The 17,266-nt window shown below is 34.6% G+C and overlaps 1 protein-coding gene and 1 non-coding gene across 2 annotated transcripts; one reads left to right on the top strand and one right to left on the bottom strand.

The window, feature by feature from the left end:
- The first annotated feature begins 5,193 nt into the window (after positions 1–5,193).
- Positions 5,194–16,134, top strand: LOC150101998 (uncharacterized). The gene is made up of 2 exons (XM_090400419.1): positions 5,194–9,897; positions 15,922–16,134. The coding sequence occupies exons 1-2, from the start codon at positions 5,204–5,206 to the stop codon at positions 15,980–15,982; spliced, it is 4,755 nt and encodes a 1,584-aa protein (XP_090256545.1). The 5' UTR covers positions 5,194–5,203; the 3' UTR covers positions 15,983–16,134.
- On the bottom strand, positions 12,260–12,341 carry TRNAS-GCU (transfer RNA serine (anticodon GCU)). The gene has a single exon. It is a non-coding gene; the product is annotated as a tRNA-Ser (tRNA).
- Positions 16,135–17,266: the final 1,132 nt, after the last annotated feature.

Here is a 17,266-nt window from a genome sequence, read left to right as displayed (position 1 = left end):
GTCATCCGAAATGAAAAACTACGTCGATAGGCAGAGATTTATTCCTACTCTCTCCCAAATTAGACCAAAGTTAGAAATAAAAAAATCAAAACTCGAAATATTGCAGGAAACCATGATGGTACAGATACCATCTACAAACCAAGAGGCATTGAAGATAATATCAAAACAAAAAGGGTTAATAAGTGAAGCAGAATTGAGTAGCGCAGAAAATCCCACAGTGTATTTAAAGACATTATTGCCGAATTTTGAAGAGAACTTGGTCCAATGTCAAAGTCACCAGACTAAAAACGAAATATTGGTGTTCATGAATCAAGAGTGGGCAGAAATCATTTCTTCAAGGATTTTAAATTCAACATTCAAGATTTCAGACGTTATTCACTTTCTCAATTACTTAACCGAATCTTCTGTTATTCAAGAAACTGTAGGGTCTTCTAGTACTCAAATTCAACTCTTGCAATGTTTTTGTGGTCAGTCAATTATCCCAATGCAAAATAGAGCTACTCTAATCAAAAGAGAAAATGAAATTTCTAAAACTTTTATTAAAGAAGGTCATGCAGACTGGACAGTAATTTTAAAATATGAAGAACATTCAAATATCGACGAGGAAAACAAAGAAAGAGAAAATGAACGTCAACAACAGCAAACATTCATCCAAATTATGAACCTCAAATCTATGAAGAAAATAACCATTTGTGTGCCTCATAGTTCTGAGGTAACCAATCAAATTCAACTACCATCCAGAAGTGCAACTGCGACCCATGACCCACTGTCTCCTTCTAGTGTGGCATTATTTAAACAAAAAGTAGAGGAACTCTCTTTAAGTGCAATTTCAAATGAAAACTACAAATTAAGAAGTATAGTATATGATGTATCTTCCAATAGCCTTTCGTCTATCACTTACTTAACTCTGGACCAATCAAAGAGTCCCACTCATTTCTTACTTAAGCCATTAGAGATGTTGAAAATTTTGGATCCAAAGTCAGAGTCTCAGGAACAAATGTGTACACGGCATGCAAGGTCGAGCATCTTATTTGAAAACAGGATTATTAATGTTGGAGCCCGATGGAGAACTGCAAGATTACCGAAGAAAGTAAAACAATTCTATAAAGCAAGACAGGCAGATGGAAAAGATGACTTAAGTATAAAAGCGGTAAAACAGACCAGAAAAGGTTGTTCAAGTCTAGTAAAGAGGAAAGATGGTGCTAATATAAATCAAAAAACTTATCTATCGCCCCAGCTTGAACAATCATTTTCAACCAGCAAACAAGAGAATGCTTCGGTAATATTTAAAAAGACAACAGAAAAATTTCCGGAAGTATTGAAATTAAATAGTAACATGTCAGAAACAGGCCAAAATTTTCCAAGCATTGTAAAACGATTCGATCATCGTCCATTCAACGATATAGCTCTAGTAATATTGGATCAAAATTTGGGAAAATCTCTTGAAGAAGATAAAATGAACGACAAAGTCATCGATATGATGCAAAATTCACAGCAACGTGAAGAATGGCCTTCCAAACATCACGAGGAAATGATATGTAATGAGGATATCATTGACACAAGTGTATCCGAAGTGGAAAATTATTTAAAGTTTCAAAAGGACCCAGAAAAGGATCTTCATGTAAGTACAATGACGAAGGCAGTTACAGATCAAAAGAAAATATCCAAATACGATGTAATAAGCTCTGGTGAGCAGTCCATGCAAGTGAAGAATGTTATGAATGCAATAGAAATGTCAGAAGAAGATATGAAAATATCTAAAAGGTCGATACCAGTTGATACAGTCGTAGAGAAGCTACAATCACCAGAACAACAAGTAAACAGAGTCACAGAAGAAAGGATGGTAAAGAATATTTGCATCAAAGAGATTACTGAAGTAAAGAAAGAAACAATACACCACAACTTTGGATATACAGAAAATAATATTACAAATGAAGAACAAATATTTGAAGAAAAAACAACTAATAAAAGAATGATTGAAAACTATACAACGATAACAGAGTCTGTAAATCAATATGAACCAACGTCGTTTGAAGAAATTGTACAAACGGATAAGATCGCAAGATATGAAGACGTAAACATCAGCTGTATGTCCGATCAAACATCGATGAGTGACGACGGCACATCTTCGGGTGAAACATCATTGACGGATACCGATGAGATCACACTGACAGACGCATTCATATCTGACGACTCGACACTCGCGGATCACAGCAAATCAGATACCAACCTATTTCAACAGGTAACAGCACACCAACCAATGATCGATAGTTTTACCCAGACAGAAGACTTACAATGTATTAACATGTCGGAGATGGTGGAAATAGAAAACAAATCCACACAAACTAAAGAAATAGTTCGATCTGTGGGAACAAATGTTAGTAGAGTTCTTCACAAGGATGCAAACCTATCCTGTGGTGAATACAGAGAGAAATCTGACAAAGCCACATCGACGATTGGACTTCTTAACAATAACAGAATATTTTGGGAACAAATAACACAGAATACAGAAGAAATGAATAAAGTAGATATTATCGAGTCTCATATCGAAAGATCCTCTGAAAGAAGAATAGAAACACATGACGTCTCAGTACAAACCCTACCGACGGACTTCGAAAGGTCTTTTGAGCAAGAATTTCCTGAAATCTTTGAGATGATGGAAACGATTTTGCAGTCTATAGAAACATCCTGTGAGAAACACGTAAAATCACTAAGTGAGCATATAATAGAGAATGACCTGAAAATATACACTAAATCTCTACCAGAAGAAATGGAGGGCTGTTCCGAGCAAATGCCTTTAACTGATGTAATAAATCGGTCAGTTACCCCTTTACAGGATATAACAGAATTAATAGAAGTATTGTTACAAACTGTGGAAAGGTTCTCTATGGTACACAGCGAAGATCCTGATATTCAAAAATCAGAAATGCTACAATATGCAGAATCGTTAGCTCAATACATGAGGATAGGAGATAATTTCAAACACCCAACGAATTCATTACAAGACAATATGGACTCATCGTTCAAGAAAATTCAAGTAATAATTCCTTCATTTACATCATTACCACTTGAACTGATAGAAAAGCCCTCCATAGAAAGGGAAATGAACTGCGATTATCTAGAAAATAAACAGATGATTACTGTAGATGATAAAAAATCTCTCCCAGATGGCACGTATGAAGGCTTACATACACAAGAAACAACTTTGGTGGTTGATAATATCACAACAAACATTTCGAATGCTTTATGTCAAGGAAAATTTTCAGCAGAAACTGGACGCGGTCAAAATTTAATAACACCCTTTTTGAATTTAAAAAGTTTGTCATATAAACAAACACACAAGATCGATATTACGGATCCGATGAATGTTCCAATAAACCATAGTGTCAGAGGAACTCACAGATTAAAAGAACATGAAGAAACATTCTCCGAAGACAGGAGTATATCATCGAGGTGTGAAGAAGAGATGCGATTCAAGATGAATACAGAATGGCTCTCCAATGAGAATATATCAAAAGATGATATAGAAAACACAGCATCACAAAATTCGGATGTAATAAAAGAATTAAAAGCACAAGAAAATGAAATTATGGCCTCACTGGAGAATTCCTGTAAACCCTTGGAAGTAACAGACATATTAAAAGAGTATTATCTCAGTGAAGAAGCGAAAATAGAGGATGTAGTAGAAAAAGAACTGTCTTTGCAAGAATATGACGTCATCGTTCAAAGAAATCTGCTAATGGATCTCTCGCTACAGGAACAATCTTATGAGGAACCATCACTTGTGAAGGATGAGGTTTGCTCACTAACAACTTTAAAATCGGATTTTGAAAATGAGGTGATTGATGAACTTGGGAAATTAAGGGAGACGAAACCAGTTATTCTTGACAAACGAAAAATCCCAATGAAAAAATCAGAGAGCGTTGATAATATAGATGTAAATAATATGTCACATGAGGATATAAATATATATCAGCAGAGAATATTGCACGAAGTTACTGAAGTGCTGGAATTATTAATGCAACAAATAGAAAATTCCAATGATTGCAGTTTTCCTCAACATATGCATTCATATTCTCAACAGGTGATTGAAGATATTGGTGATGAGGTGAAAGGGATACATGAAAACATCCTCAAGGATAAAGATTTCGATGAGTTGTGCTCTGGTAAACAAATGAGAATGGAAAATCATGACTCTGACAATAAGCAGTCATTTGGAGATCGAATATCAAGGACGTCAGAAATTATGTGCAATAAAGTGATCAAAGTATCAACAACCAGAAAGATTCCAGAAATTATTTTAGAAATACAGCCATCACAAGAGGATGCTGCAAGGTCTGTTTTGTCTGTGGAGAAAAGTTTGGTAAGTCACGAACTCACTCGGGAAACCTCAGAATTGAATAGCAAGTCTGTTGAAATTAAGATTCAAATAGATTCATGGCCACCCGATTCTGGACATGCAGAATCCATGCAACAAAGTACGGAGATGTCATATCAGGATAGAATAATAAATAACGAAATCACTGGAACAGTAAAGGAAAGAGTGGAATTGATTAGTCAAGATAAAACTGCAGAACTTAACTTCAAAAAACCGTCACAAAGAGATTCAGAATTACATAAATCTTACTACAATTCACCGATAAGAATGGAGAAAAAGTCGCTAGAAAACGGCCGCTCTGAAGAGTGCATATCAGAGGCTAGCGACATTAAAGCAGCGTCATCAGAGGAGATTCCAGAAAAACCTATACACTTGATATTAAATGAAACAATTGACACAGTAGAAACCCTATTGGAAAATTCAGAAAGAAATGAACTGGTGCATTCTTTAGCATCTTTACAAACGGATGTAGATCGATCATATAAAGAAATGGAAGTGAAGGATGCTGTTATAAATACCAAAACGGAAAACCAAGTTGAAAAACCATCATTTGAACAGAATCAACAGACTACTTTCAATAATCTTGCAAAGAAGTTGGAACTTAATCTACAAATATTGCCAGAGGCCCTCTTATTTGAATGTAACAATCTAGAAGAAAGTGGGATATTACAGAAGGATGTCAACACTAAATATCAAGAACACATTCCGAAAAATAATAATACAGGACCAATAGAAACACTCCGAAATATAAAACCACAGAACTCCCAAACTCTTCCTCCAGTGAAAGACATTGATGCATCAAAATATGAAATGCTGCCAGAAGGAATGACGAATGTTGGTCATTCAACTCAAGATGAATGTTTTCAACAAAGTATTCCAATGCACTCAAATAAGATGAGAAATATTCCTAACAGCAATGAAGAAACTTATGAAATACCGAAATATCCGGATTTGAAAATGTTCTTTGAACAGAATTCTGAAGAAAATATAATCAAACAGGTGTTAGAAATGTTAATGAAAAAGGTAGAAAATAGGGTTGAACAGAAACATATAGAGAATTTGGAAATAACAGAAAGGTCACAAGATGCAGAAAAATCCTACAAACCTATGATCATGACGGATACAATTCTAACAGTGCAGAAAAATGAAGACAAATCCCCACAGAATGGAACAATAAACCAACGTGTAGAAGTAACCAGCAATGACGAAGTACTTGATTCTTGTAAAGGGCAAGATTTGTTGCTAAATGAAACTGCATTGGAATATGAAATTTTATTGAACGATATGCCTTCAGACAGAGTGTCTTGTTTAAAAGAAACAGAAGACATTAAACCGTATAAAGCAAAACATGGATTATCTGCAAAAACAGCTAGTCCAGTGCAATTCCTTTCTTTTAAAACAACTCTGAACAAAGGCGATATTCTAGAATTACCAGACCTGGATATTACAAAACTCTTTGAACAAGAAAACCATCTAGAGAAAGATGTAACCATAATCAAAGCAGTCACAGACACCCGAAATGAAGAAAAATGTCACGAGAACAAAACAGTACGAAGTGATAAGAATAATGACATCATCTCTCTTAATACGGAAGAATTCTCCGAACTTGTGAAAGATGATGTTGCAAACAAAATACAAGAAGGACCACCAGATTCGAACACATCACTTACACAAGAAATACCAGAGAATATCTTACAGATGATGGAAGAATTGCTAGAAATTCTAGAAAGATCTTTAGAAGAGAATGCATTAGAATTATCTCATGAAGAACCTGAGTTATTGAATGTCAATAAGTCACTGGACTTGAATCAGGCTGTACAAAATTCTGCTGAAGACGCGGCAATCAAAAAGGTTGTTGTGAAAATAGATGAATCTTTTAATGAAAGGATTATAAATGATAATGTTTTAGAAACAACCGAATCGGTATCGAAGGATGCAGAATTAAAACTGATGGTCGTCGATAGTCTCATGCAAAAATCAATTGAATGCTGCATACCAAGATCTTCTCAAGAGAATCTTCTAAGGAATGATGCCATAATGATAAAAAATCTACCAGAGGACGACAAAGATTCATCTCAGGATATAGTGAATAATCACGATATAAATAACTCCACAGAAGTTGTTATCATGCAAGAAAATGATGGTATCGAAAAACTTGGTGAACGAAGCTTGCTGGAGGATTTTGAAATCCCAATATCTGAAGAGGAAAGGTTTGAAGACGATATCACTGAAAAAGCAGAAGACATTTTACCTACAAAACGGCAGACATGCGAAGAAAAGACACCAGAAGGGTACATCAGAAAAACAAATGAGAAATCTGAAGAAGGGTGGTTACGATTCGAAGAATATAAAACAGAGAGTTTTACAGAAGGAACATCGGCTGAAAGCATATTTGAGAATGATATCATCGGAGAAAAACAAAGACTGTTAAAGAATCTCGTAAAATGTTCTGAAAAAGATCCTGCCACAGAAAAAACACCACCTCCGAAAGTAAATAGCAAGAATATTACAGAATACAGCGTCACCTTAACAACAGAAATAATGCCAAATTCAGAAGGAATATTTAAAACACCAGAGAATAAATACAAAGAGAATCGAGAAATTGTAAAAACAGAACAAATGCAAAGGAACACATATGTAGAAATGGAAAATATTAGCATATTGATAACGGAACCAGGAATGAAGAACGCCTCAGGAGAAACAACATCTGATGTTACAGAGAAATCGGAAACACTGCAGAAGAGTAAAGAAACAACGCCAAGCAGAACGAAAACAGATAAAGTAACATTAGAAACAGAATCTGTAAAGGATCTAAACGTAATTTCTGATGATAAAATTGAAGAACTGAATAGCATACTAAAACACGCTAAAACAATACCGGAAGAAATATTAGAGTTGAATGTAGACCCTGAAAAAAGAACAGTGGAGAATCACCATGAAGAAAAAACACAACAAAGAAAGACTCCAACCAGTCATGCAATAGAAAGGATGGAAATCTTGTTAGAGAAGACGGAAGAATTCTGTGAAGAAAGAGAATCATTGGGCGCTATACTGAACGATAATGTCAAAGAGCAACTAGACATAATATCGCTAAAGGATTCTCTGTCGAAAGAGATGATGAAAACGGTAGAGAATCGTACCCACGCAAAGAGTATCCATGAAACAATGATATTTGCTGATCAGATTATGCAGAAGCAAAAAGAATCAGAGATCAGTGCAGTATCATCTACAGAAAAAATGTTGGATCATGATGTCAAGGAAGTAATGGACTTGGTAGTTCGAAATGTAGAAAGATTACTGAGTCAGAGACAATGGGAAAACCTGGAGAGTGGATGTAAAGATTTAGAGATTCCAAGAATGAACAGACAAAGGAAGACTACACAGGAATATATCGAGATGATTCCAAAGACCTATCCCTTTACTGATAGCATAGAATGTCCTTTTCCAACAGAATTCGTCAATTCAAAAAAAGAAGAAAAAGATTCTACAATGATGAGAAGGAATGCTCCTGTGATACCAAAATATTTTAATGAAACAGGTCAACAAAGGCCGTCTAAACAAAGAAGTTTGCTTAATTTTCCAAAAGATGGTTCTCCAAGTTCCTACTCTGTACAAGCATCAGGAATCTCCAATATTGAGCGAAGCTCTAAGTTGGATGTAAGAGACAGTTCTATAATCCGAAACATCACTAGACTTCATCATAATGTTGCTACGCAAACCAATGTGCATTCTCAAGATGAAGGAATTTTAAAGTTCTATTTCTCTAAATCAGTCCAGGATACTCTTCCAGAAACAAATAACACATTATTCAGAATAACTACGGCTGACTATGGTGCTCGCTTACCAACAAGAACCACCCACATAATAGATCTCAACAAGGTTCATAATGATCACCAACAGATGTCCCATAAAAGCAAATTCCTTCATGAAATTCCTCGGGAATCTTTGCGATCGTGTTTCCTACCGGCTTATAGAGGAAAGAACTTGATAAATGCGCACAAAACAAGTGAAATCATTCGAGATTTTCATATATCTGGATCTCAGGAAACTTCAAAACAATTTGGATCTGGAAAGTCATTAACATCTCCATCAGGTAGAATATTCCCAATCAATAGACGAAGAGAAGTGATTACAGACTGTGTTACGACAGATGAAACTTCAAAAACAGGACCTTTCTCCTCATCAGACGATCACGTGTTAACTTTATACTTCCGAAAATTATGCAACCATTCAACTCCTGAATACTCCAGTTTGTGCCATAAATCTATGATGGAGTCTTGCGACAGATTTGACTTACAAAAGAAATATTCTCTGCCAACCTTAGTCACACATAAAAGAGCAAATCGCATGCAGTTAGATAAAGGTCTGGACACTCTTACAAGGACAATAATTCATAAAACGGAAAGAAAATCAGTGACATCGACTAGTCTCGATAAGAGGACATTACATACGAAGGAAGAAAAGTATCAGCGTTGTCCAAGAAGCATTTCTGTAAATTCTACTAGTTGTACAATGACTAAATCGGTTCCTTCCAAAGATGATGTTCTGACCATTTATTTTAAAAGTTGCCCGAATGTCGAAAATAGAAATTCTATATTTTGTAAACACTTGTATCCAGGCTTATTAAAGGCAGGTCATCTTCAGAACTTTCGCAGAAAAGATCAGCAAGAACAAAAAGATAACTTATATGATAAAAAGACTCAACAGTTCACAGACTATGATTTTAAACGGACAACTTCAGCCACTGGTAGATTTCGTCCTGAAACCAATGCAATACTTCCATATTCAAAGCAAGGAATGGATTCTTGCTTGAGACCTCATATGGCAAAAGAATCCAAGACTGACCCGTTAATTGTTGGTTATTCTGAAACTCGTACTGCAATACACAAGTCAACTTTACTCTCACCTCAACGCTGTCCACAAATGTCTTTACATGTAACTGCTTGCTTTAAAAATACTCATATCTTGAGTGATGTAAGAAGCAATTTAGTCGGTCAATTCCAGAACATTGGACGCTTAAAAGAATCATCTTCAAGAATAGAGAAAATTCCCAAGTTACAACTTGATGATACCATTCTCAAATTTTATTTCCGTGAATGCCGGAATCTTCAGAGTCTTCGAAATATTAATATTATATCAAGCTGGATGTCATTCATAAATCAACATTGTGTTTGCATCTACAGTATCCCTACTAGGAAGATGAAACAAGGTAAATCTATTGAAGGTTCTTCCGTTCTTAAATCCAAAGATAGAACCCTTGCATCTTATCAAGACACCAAACCATCGCATTCACTATTTGACCAGAAAGATCAGAAAGAAAAAGATCATGAACATCTTAAATTTATAATTCCTGAGCGACCTTCTCTCTCCAGCTGCCAAACAAATTTCCATTGGAAAGTGGACAATCAATCGCTACAGAGATCACTGCCTAATTCTGCAAATGAAGGTACAGAAGTCGAGACGCCATCTGCATCTGTTCACCACACAGAAAGTGGATTCGCACCTTCCGATGATATTGGGTAAGTGGTGATTTAAATTCAAAATCATTTATGTTATAGTTTATCAATTTCAAAGGTGATATCTCATTTGTTTTAACTACGCTACCGGCCAAGGCGTCTATCATGGATGCGAAGTGCACATTAAAATTGTAATACCATTGATATTACATCGAAATATATGATGGATACGAAGCGTATGAGAATGCGTATTTGATCCATGACCGCCGGTGGTGGTTAAAAAAAAATTATTATTTTTTTTAATTATTGATTTTTATTATGATTAAATTTTTGTATTATTTGTATTAATTTTTATTTTAAAAATATACATTTATCACTGTTTATCTTTTATCTTTTTTTTAATGAGTTTCTTTTAAATAATTTAATTTGAAATATTTCAGTTTGGACAAAGAAGTAGAAGTTATAAACAATATATCTATTGTTTAATTTTTGGAGTCTGCATAGGTTATGGTAAGTGCCATGATGCAAACTCAGAAGAAGAACAATGATCATCAAGGGTTCGATTCTTGTCTTTGACTACAGAAATTTTTACAGGCCTTTAGTCAGATCGATTTCGTTCGGTCTTTGGTACAGATGGTGTCTTTTCACTCAGCAAAATTGACCTACTGATGTAATCTTTGGACAGGAAAGAGCAGTGCACAACTGCTCAGATTAGCACAAGAGCGCAGTTTGTTCACCAAGATGGTCGCTGACCTTCGATAGAAGATAGCACAATAAGAAGAAGATGTAATCTTTGAATTACAGTCGAAGCAATTCTGTCTATGAGGCTAGTATTAGGTCTGTTAATATCGTGTGTTCTTTGGTAGGTTTGTCTGTTTTACGGTATGAAAACCCACTAGTTTTCAGAATTAAAAACGCCACCCTACGTATGGCTTGACTAACTCACCTTATAACGTTACTTCAGATCTAGATGGGATTCTAATAGCTCTTTCCAAGCAAAAAAAAAAAAAAAAGGCATTGTCAATATCTACTTAGCTGGAGAGGCTTACAAAATTGATTGTAGAATACGTATGGATACTTACAAATAAAGGGTAGTTATGGTGAGAGGCAGAAAGTACCTACGTAAGGCAGCTAGGACTTACTAACCATCTGCAGTTTGATTGGCAAGTCCTGGATTTGAATTTCATCTGACTCGAAGAATTTTCTACGCTTACCTGAGAAAAGATCCTCTAAGAAAAAGTACATTTTATCGTCTCCGCCCTCCTTTCGACGAGAGAGAAAAACAAGTGAGGCGTGATAGCAAATCTCGGAGAAGTTTTAATTAAAAGAAGAAAGAACAACTTTTAGCAGTCTTAAGCCGATGTTGATACTTGAACAAAATCTGCTAATCGGATTAACGTTCTTTTGTCGACTAAAGAAGCTCAGTTCCGTTTAAATTAACATATTTTAGAAGGAACTTAAAGATAAACTTGAATATTCCACTGATTGCAACCATTTGTTGTGAGCACACTACTTGTTGCAATTGCTGCAGAGTATAAATTAATTTTGTGAATTACAAAACAGGTGTTGAATCCACGTTTGTATATAAAACCGAACTAATAGGTTCTGGTTTTAAATTCAATGAATATTTTTTAAAAATAAATGTTTAGTTTTAAACGTTTTAGAAGTACTCATTCATTTTCATCATTTGATGTCTCAAATTCAATACAGCATATTTATGTTTAAACTAGTGGCGCATCCAGGAGGGAGGCCCTGGCCTCCCCCAAAGAAAAAGGAAAAAACAATAGAAAAATTTCCAAAAATCTTTTCCTAATTAAAATTCTTTTTTTTTTAATTTATGTTGTGTCGTGTCTTCTATTTCTATTAGCGATCATTGCAGATGCTCAGTCAAAGGTCGTATCCGATGTGTAATGTTTATTCTCAAATCGTCTATTCAACTCGCCCCCCAAGATTAAATCCTGAGTGCGCTACTGATTTTAACTCAAACTTTTTTTCCCTACCAATAATAATATAGTTGATCTGTTAGTTTCAATAGATTTCGAAAATTATGACAAAACATAATGACTATCAATATATCGATGGCCATTTGTCAAACAGCTGTTAATATCCTTACCTAGTCTGTCATTAGCCAGCTCAGTCATTTTCAAATCATTCTTTCACTCGTGGTTGTTAATGGATTTTTTTTTTTCCTGAATTCACCGCTGTGCTCATCTCTCTTTTCTATACCACTCCCACATTCGTCCCTTTCTCTACTCCTCTACAATTTTTCTCACACATCCACAAAAAAAGTAATTACTCAAAAAAATCAATCTGTCTAAAATAATACCCAGGCGTGCAAAAAAAAAGTCTTCTATTGAAATCGTGTAGTTTGCCACCAACACTCCGCATATTCAACAATAAGTAACAAACAGTCATAAAAAAAATACGACGAAGATGGGATTCGAACCCACGCGGGGAAACCCCAATGGATTAGCAGTCCATCGCCTTAACCACTCGGCCACCTCTTTTTTTTTTTTTTTTTTTTTTTTTTTTTTCGTTTCTTAAGATAATTTATTTCCGTTTCTAAAATAAAGATCTACAGTATGAATAATTAGACCAAAACAAATACTAGTTACTACTAAGAATACATTTCTATTATGATTACATCGCTAAAATTGAATTGCAATAAGAGATAATATATGCAGAAATGTCTTACGATTTTTTCCCACATTTTTCATGAAAACCTTTTCTATTAAAGGCGATAAACTAGGTTATAGTAGAGAATAAAAATGACCATTTGACCAAATCAAATGTTCTTCAGGTATAAGATTTACAACATATCTTTGCGTATTACAAAAACATACGGGTTTTTAGTACCACATGGGCTATACGGAATTTCATATTTCTGGAAGTAGGATTAGCATTGTGTCAGGTTTTCTTTGCTAAGAATTCTTTGATGGATTTTAAGTACTGGTGATGTGGAAAATTGCTGTCAACACATTTTTCATAAGTAAGCATTCTCTTCATTATGACTAATTAAAAATTAAGGATTGATTGCCGAAAAAATTTCTTCCCACAAATCAAAAAGATGGACTTCTCACGATTATGATCAAGTGGATGTGTATAATCGTTTGATACACAGGAGAAAGTTGCAAAACACACTTGTGTGAAATCCTTTCTCTTATAGGAACTGTGGAGTGCCTCTACAGCTGTGTATTTTAAGAATATTTTTTTTTTTTATCGCAGGCGAAAAAACGACACATATTTCTTCTATACGTACCCTTAAGGATTTCGTTTATAATCACAAGGTTCTGCAAACTCCATTTCACACTTTAAACAACTTATAGGTTTCTTATGCTTGGGAATTCCTTATGTTGCATTTATGATAACTTCAAAAAGAAAACTTCTATTCTCACACAGAATTGGACAGTTTCACTTCACCGTTTACTCTGAAGTGCATTTCAGATTATACGATCACAATTACTTTAAAAACAATGAACAGCTGGAGTGTTTCTTACTCTTGTGAACTTTAAATGCCTTTTTAGATAACATTGTGGACAAAATTACTTTTCACACACCGCAAATTTGACGCTGTTTCTCGATACTGGAACGTGAACACTAAAGTACCTTTCGAGATCTTATACAACAGAGAATTATTTATCACACTGATTAGCTGAATGGTTCCCATTACTGTGAACCTTTAAGTGCTTTTGAAGTTGAATTATGTGACAAGAACTTGTCTCAGCGAAAGCTGAGACAACTTATTGTCACATAATGAACAGCTGAAGGGTTTTTTACTAGTGTGAATCTTTCAATGGCTTTTAAGATCACTTTTTTGACAAAATTTATTTACACGCATGAAAGCGTTGAAGGTTTCTCTTTAGTATGAATCCTTTGGTGACTTTTGAGATATCTTGATTGGGAGAATTTCTTTTCACACACTGAACAGCTGAACGGTTTCTCATTATTGTGAATACTTGAATGCGATGTAAGACTACTTCGCTGAGAAAATTTCATTTCGCACATTGAACAGTTGAAGAGTTTCTCTTTAGTGTGAACCCTTAAGTGACGTTTGAGATTTGATGATTGAGAAAATTTCTTTTCACACACTGGACAGCTGAAGGGTTTTTCATTATTGTGAATCCTTAAGTGACGTTTGAGATCTGATGATTGAGAAAATTTCTTTTCACACACTGGACAGCCGAAGGGTTTCTGATTATTGTGAATCCTTGAATGCGATGTAAAACCACTCGGCCACCTCGTCAACACTTCCGATTTGCCTTACAATAAATTACTTGAACAGGAATCTATAGTTTGATTAATTAACATTATATTTAAATTTATTAAGCCTACAAGATCAATATACCGTCTATTAATTGCGTGTGTTCTTTAATTGTTTTTCTTGTTTGAATTTCCTTGCAAGACGAAAACTTATTTACTTTCAAAAATTACATAAAAGGAGAATAGAAGAGATTAATCCAAAGGCTTATAGTTTTGGCCATATAATATTTTTGGTCTGCATATAACAAAATGTGAATATCATACACAATGTGGATTGGTAGAGAAATAAAGCCAAAATTGTTAAAACTGATATAACCGCCTAAAAGGGTAGTCCAGTTAGTGTCATTCAAGTATGCGACATTAACTGAGGAAGTGCCGATGCAAGAAATGATAGTATACATCAATGAATTTACTGATGCTGTTTTTGAATGAGGGGGAAAAAAAGATAAAAATGCCTATCATAAATCACCACAGTCATCAATCTGAGACTAGGCGTGTGGCGTGTAATTGGCAGCCGTGACGGTAGGCATATTACGTAGCGAAAGTTGTCTCAGAACAGATGTAGGACTTAGATGAACGTAGAGAATAATTATGGTGATGCCAATCGTTGTCTGTCACTTTTTAAGGATATTCTTCTTCGGTATTACGTTCTACGGGACGCGATGATCAAATTACGATATCATACTAGTTAGATCAGATAGGCATGTTAAAGATTAGCGCCTAACTCTCCAAAGATGACACCTTTTTGGAGTGTTAAGACCGACTCTGGTTGCCAACATTATCATCGTACACGAAGATGTTTGTTAGCATTTCTAAGTGACACTTCATCCATGGTGTTGCATTACATTTTGCAAATCATACAGTAGAATCTGCTGAGCGATATCAGAGTTTCTCGACTAGAAAACATTAGTGCTTCTCAATCTCTGACACGAATCTCTCTCATGTGGTCATCACCAAATGAAAGCATCTTTAGCAAAGAAAACGCTTGGAACAAGCAGCAAATCTCTCCTAACACAAAGACCAGCATTTTGATAAACCTCAATTACTACACATGAAAAAAAAAAAAAGTATTTATACGGCAGGTAATTATATGGAAGAAGTCAAAATCTCTCAGTACCTATTGCCAAGATGGGATTCAAAGTCAGTGTTGGTTGGAGAGCGAGTACACTATCTACCAAATAAGAACGGTTGACAGTATAAGACAATAGGGGTATCGACTTATATTATTTCCCTCAGTTTGGGGAAATGCTAATCATGAGAAACAGAATTAATAGGATCAAACTTCTACGTTAAGATAAATAACTGAGAAATTATTTGATCAGTAAAAAAAAAAATCTGCAATAAAAAGACCAAGCAAATAGCAAAATCGGGGGAAATATATGCATTGTTAGTAGAAAACTCACAGGATAAATCAAACATTAATTTTTCGTGATGGTGGCAAATTAAGTATGGAAATAGACAACAGAATAATAATTGTATATTTTATTTCAATATTGATCCGCCATTTTATATGTTGCTAAGAAACTATTTGCAAAAATACAGATTTTGCTTTAACACAAATCTCACAAAATTAAAAAAAAAAAACTTCGCATGTAAATAAACAAAATAAACTATATAAAATGTTAACAATATTATAACTATAAAATACAAACCTTACAGCTATTTAATATTTAAAATTATTATCTGTATATAATTATAGGTCTCTAATGAAAACAATAATCAATTAAACATCTCAAAAAGTATTAATAAATATGTTTTATATTAATTATGAACATCGTATTATAATAATTATTTTTATTATAAAAATATTATTCTTTTGTTTTTTAGATCATCGGTAGATGGCAGCATCGATTCCTATCAGCTGATCATGTACGAAACATGCGTATGATCATGGTGCTACTTATAACTTATTAAACGTGTGTGTGTGTGTTGAAAAATGGGTTACTCAACTTAAGACTTGAACTGTGCTGAATAATTTGTTTTGTAAAAATTTACGCGATTGTGAGTTTAAAGAAAAAAAAACACGAAAGAAATATGTGAATGTAAATAAAAAAAGCGAAATGAAAACCTGTTTGGATTTTTCTTCATTTTTTGAAATAATTATCCTGATATGTGATATGTACATTTATATTTTGTTGCTTAGCAACAATTTTTTTTTAAATGAACTTATAACTAATATTAATCTAATATTGGCTTAACATATAAGCTCGTAAATGTCTGTCAAACTAATGACTTACATATAATGCCATAATGAAAATGCAATTGTTCCCCACCCTCTGATGCTAGCAGCGAACCCTGGGGACCAGATTAGCGGACTATTCTGTAGGGTGGAGTCGAACGAGAAGATTAAACATCTTTCTCGGACTAGGGACTATTATTGTTTACCGTGCGTGTGTGTGTGTGGCAAACAGGCACTAGAGGGAGCTGATAAATAAATTGTCAATTCATCGTAAGCCTATCTGCAAATTCTAGCCAACCGTGCAAAAGCTGGGTACCCTACACAAACGAGAGCTGTTTCTCTCTCTGAGGTGCTTCTATTATTCAAGTGTAATTACTTTCTGATGACAAAAAAGGATGTTTTGGCCACGCGACCTTCGATAGGAACCTACACAAAGGATGCCGAGTTGTTTACCATTTGGCCTGATGATGAAGGGTGCGAAATAAACCAAACGGGAAAAGTTCGCTAGCATATTTATTCACCTCGATTATTTTAATAACATTTTTATTATCATTATTATTATCATGACTGATAATAATATTGATTTCTTAAAACCTTCTTGTACTGTTTCGTCTCCATCCTGTGTTTAGTAACCACACGTATTCTTCTTTAACACAGAACTAGTTTCTAATTACTGTTTATGTTAAGCCATTGGAGTAATTCTGTCCGTATTGTCGTCTGAATTCTTTTGCAAGGGATCGAACATTTGAATTCAACACGTCAAAAATGGCAGGGCATCACTGGTTAAAAATACATCATTGTAACCAGTGATGTTTTGACACTAACATCCCGTACAGAATGCAGTAGGTGGAATCACTTATTTTGTGGGCCACACTAAACATTAGTTTTCGAGTTTCCGCATCTGTAATTGACATTATACTCTTCCTTTATAATTTTATTTTATTTTATTATTGGTAATTGCACACGATGGAATGCCTTAACTATTGAAGTAAC

Source organism: Typopeltis vanoorti, chromosome 11 (assembly GCF_054136105.1).
Source record: "Typopeltis vanoorti isolate ZY-2024b chromosome 11, IOZ_Tvanoo_1.0, whole genome shotgun sequence".
Taxonomy (NCBI): Eukaryota; Metazoa; Arthropoda; class Arachnida; order Uropygi; family Thelyphonidae; genus Typopeltis; species Typopeltis vanoorti.
The sequence above is the reverse complement of the archived record's forward strand: the minus strand, read 5'-3'. Positions and strand labels throughout refer to the sequence as shown.

Coding starts and splice junctions, on each gene's coding strand:
- LOC150101998 (XM_090400419.1), top strand. CDS start 5,204: ATGACGAATGTTGGTCATTCAACTCAAGATGAATGTTTTCAACAAAGT. Junction 9,898..15,921: donor GCACCTTCCGATGATATTGG/GTAAGTGGTGAT, acceptor TTTGTTTTTTAG/ATCATCGGTAGATGGCAGCA.